This window comes from Silene latifolia, unplaced genomic scaffold (genome assembly GCF_048544455.1).
Source record: "Silene latifolia isolate original U9 population unplaced genomic scaffold, ASM4854445v1 chrun_scaffold_16, whole genome shotgun sequence".
In the NCBI taxonomy this organism is placed as follows: Eukaryota; Viridiplantae; Streptophyta; class Magnoliopsida; order Caryophyllales; family Caryophyllaceae; genus Silene; species Silene latifolia.
The window spans coordinates 4,130,578-4,133,413 of NW_027413123.1; the positions used below are offsets into that span (position 1 = coordinate 4,130,578).

A 2,836-nucleotide genomic window follows, 5' to 3' on the forward strand; every position below is an offset into this window, starting at 1 on the left:
TCTCTACAACTGAAAAACATTCCTTATTCAAAGCTTTAAGTCTCCCCTTCAAAGCTTTCAGTTTCCTAGTGATACAGTACATGGGATACCCTTCATAAATCTTTTGCCACTCCTCTTGGACTGTAGTTAGGAAAGATGAGGCTTTACTCCACATATTAAAATATTTGAATTTAGTTTTTCTAGTGACAGACAACTGGCTATCACTCACTACACAAGGGCAGTGATCAAAGTAGCCAGTAGGATGGAAATGAGCAGTCAAATTAGGAAAACGTTAAAGCCAGTCCTGGTTAATCAAGAACCTGTCAAGTCTACTGTAAACCCTCGTCTGTGCCTCCTGTTTGTTGGTCCATTTATAGAACGCACCAGTAGTGTGAATATCAGTCAGTTCACAAGTTGCCAGGCAGTCAATAAATTCATCCATATCACTCTGTTTTGTATTACCCCCAAGTCTCTCTATAAGGGTAATGACTGTGTTAAAATCACCTGCAACCACCCAAGGTCCAGTAACAGCACCATGAATAAGTATCAGCTTCTTCCATAAGTCTCTCCTCTCCAAAACATCATTAAAAGCATAGACGAGAGTAATATAGAAATGTTCCTGGGAACATCTCTCAGTAAGAAGAGCATGCACAAACTGAGCATCATACTGTAGAACAAAGACATCAAATAACTCAGCCTTCCACAACAGCCATACCCTACCTCCTTTGTGATAAGAAGCATTAGTAGTCACACTCCATCCATCAAGCATACTAGCAGACACACTTTGTGTTTTATTAGGATTAATTTTAGTTTCTAGCAGACCAAAAAGACCAATACCTTTATTATGCAAAAACCATTTCACATTATTCTGTTTATTTACACTATTGAGACCTCGCACATTCCAAAAACCGATATTATGCATTTATTTTGGGAGAATTAGGGTCACCAATTTGTCCAATACCCACCTTTGGTGTGACTGGACCCTCTGCAGCTTCTCTATAAGATTTATCAGGGGTAACTAGAGAAGTACTAGCACTCTCTCCATTAACTGGTTGCTGAGTAACCATAAGATTGAGGTTAGTGCTCTTATTTGAAGTGCTTACACTTCCTCCTATTTTCACTGGTCTCCAAACCTGAACTGTCTGCACTGGCTTTTTCTGTGGTTTCATGTCTTTTCGACAGTTAGAAATCTCATGCCCTATCCCCTTGCACTTAGTACAAATTGAAGGCTTCCACTCATACTCCACACCGAGGGCCACAATATTACCATTCTCATCTTTAAATCTGATCTTGGATGGAAACTTGTTGCCCACTGTCAGTTCAACCATTACTCTGGCATATCCCAGACGAGTTTTATCCATTGTGGCCTGGTCAGACTTCTGATATGCACCCACCAATCCTGCAATGGCAGGCAAGCATTTGCCCCAAAACCTTAGAGGCAACTCATGGATGCGAATCCATGCAGGTACATCCTTAATGTTCCCTTTAGTTAATTCCACTTCAGCAGTCCAAGCTCTTACAATAAGAGGTTTGTTATCAAACATGAAGTGCCCTGCATTAAAGACTGCCTCCTTATCTGTAGCTTCCTTAAAACGTACCAAACTATTCCATTTGGCATGAAGGACACTTTATCAATATTATGTTTAGACCAAATACGTCTAAGGAAGCCATTCAATATCTCCCATGGAGGGTTTGCACCTAACACAAAACAATAAATGGCATTATTCTAATACTCTACCTCATCCTGTGTATCCTCTTTAGAGAATTGAAGGAGACCTTCATCAGTATCCTCCTCACCATCATGAATAACTTTTTTCTTTCCACGTTGAGTAATCCACAGGGAATTCTCCTTTTCCAAATCATCTTGAGTGGTGTCAACTTCAACCACTTCAGGCATGTCAGTAACATCTGTCACCTCTAAATCATCGTCAAACTGAAGTCCAGGGAAACCATTCACTTCCTGCATGCTCTTCGTTTTCACAACTTCATCCTCAGTAGGTCCACGTTGCTTTACATTCTGTTGTTGTTTCACATGTTTTCCAGCAGATTTCAACACAGGCATCCTCCTAGCATGCTTTGATTTCGTTTTACTTGAAGAATTACGTGCCATAATGTTGAAATTCAAGCAGAAATTAATGCCCTAGCCGAAGAAATTAATGACTGCGTAGGGTTCATCTCTCTAGGGTTTTTTTATCTACAAGTCTTCCGTTGTGTCATAACTCAAATGTTTTTTACATATTCTATTTTTCTCAAAATAAAAACAATACAATATAGCAGCGGAATTAAAAGACAACTAGTGGTGATAAATAAATAAATACTGAGCTAAACTTAAGTCGTCCAGTCCATATCCACACACACCTCCCAGGCTCCTAGCCAGCTAGTCTCAAGTACTTGCCAAGTCTGCTCCCCAGTTACGGTTCCTCACATGTGTTCACGAATACACTGTCAACTACGAGGTTGAGTAGGACTAGACTAAACAACAATAATTATTTAATATAAAACACAACCAACCAATATCCAGTCATTTCCAACTCATCCAACTATACCTTAACTAACTCAACGATTTCACTGGTAGTAGCACAACCCCCTTAACACCGTGCCATGCTCAACTCAACTGGCAGTGGTATTCTCATACCATGCTCAACTGGAAGTAGTACCCTCCGTACTATGCACAACTGGCAGTAGTAATTACTTACTATGCACATCTGGCAGTAACAATTCTCTTGTTATGCACAACTGGCAGTAGCGTCTCTCCCGCTATGCACAACTTATCACAATACTCGTATGACTTATCAATAATAATCACAATAGTATAAATAATAGTAACATCTATCACAACATTTAATATAATAATCTT

The 2,836-nt window shown here is 39.6% G+C and overlaps 1 protein-coding gene across 1 annotated transcript; it reads right to left on the minus strand.

Annotated features, from left to right (window-relative positions):
* Window positions 1–271: 271 nt before the first annotated feature.
* Window positions 272–2,089, minus strand: LOC141637213 (uncharacterized). Its single transcript, XM_074446778.1, has 3 exons — window positions 1,718–2,089; window positions 945–1,565; window positions 272–847 (listed from the first exon to the last, which is right to left on the minus strand). Exons 1-3 carry the CDS (start codon window positions 2,087–2,089, stop codon window positions 272–274), a joined length of 1,569 nt encoding a protein of 522 aa, XP_074302879.1.
* Window positions 2,090–2,836: the final 747 nt, after the last annotated feature.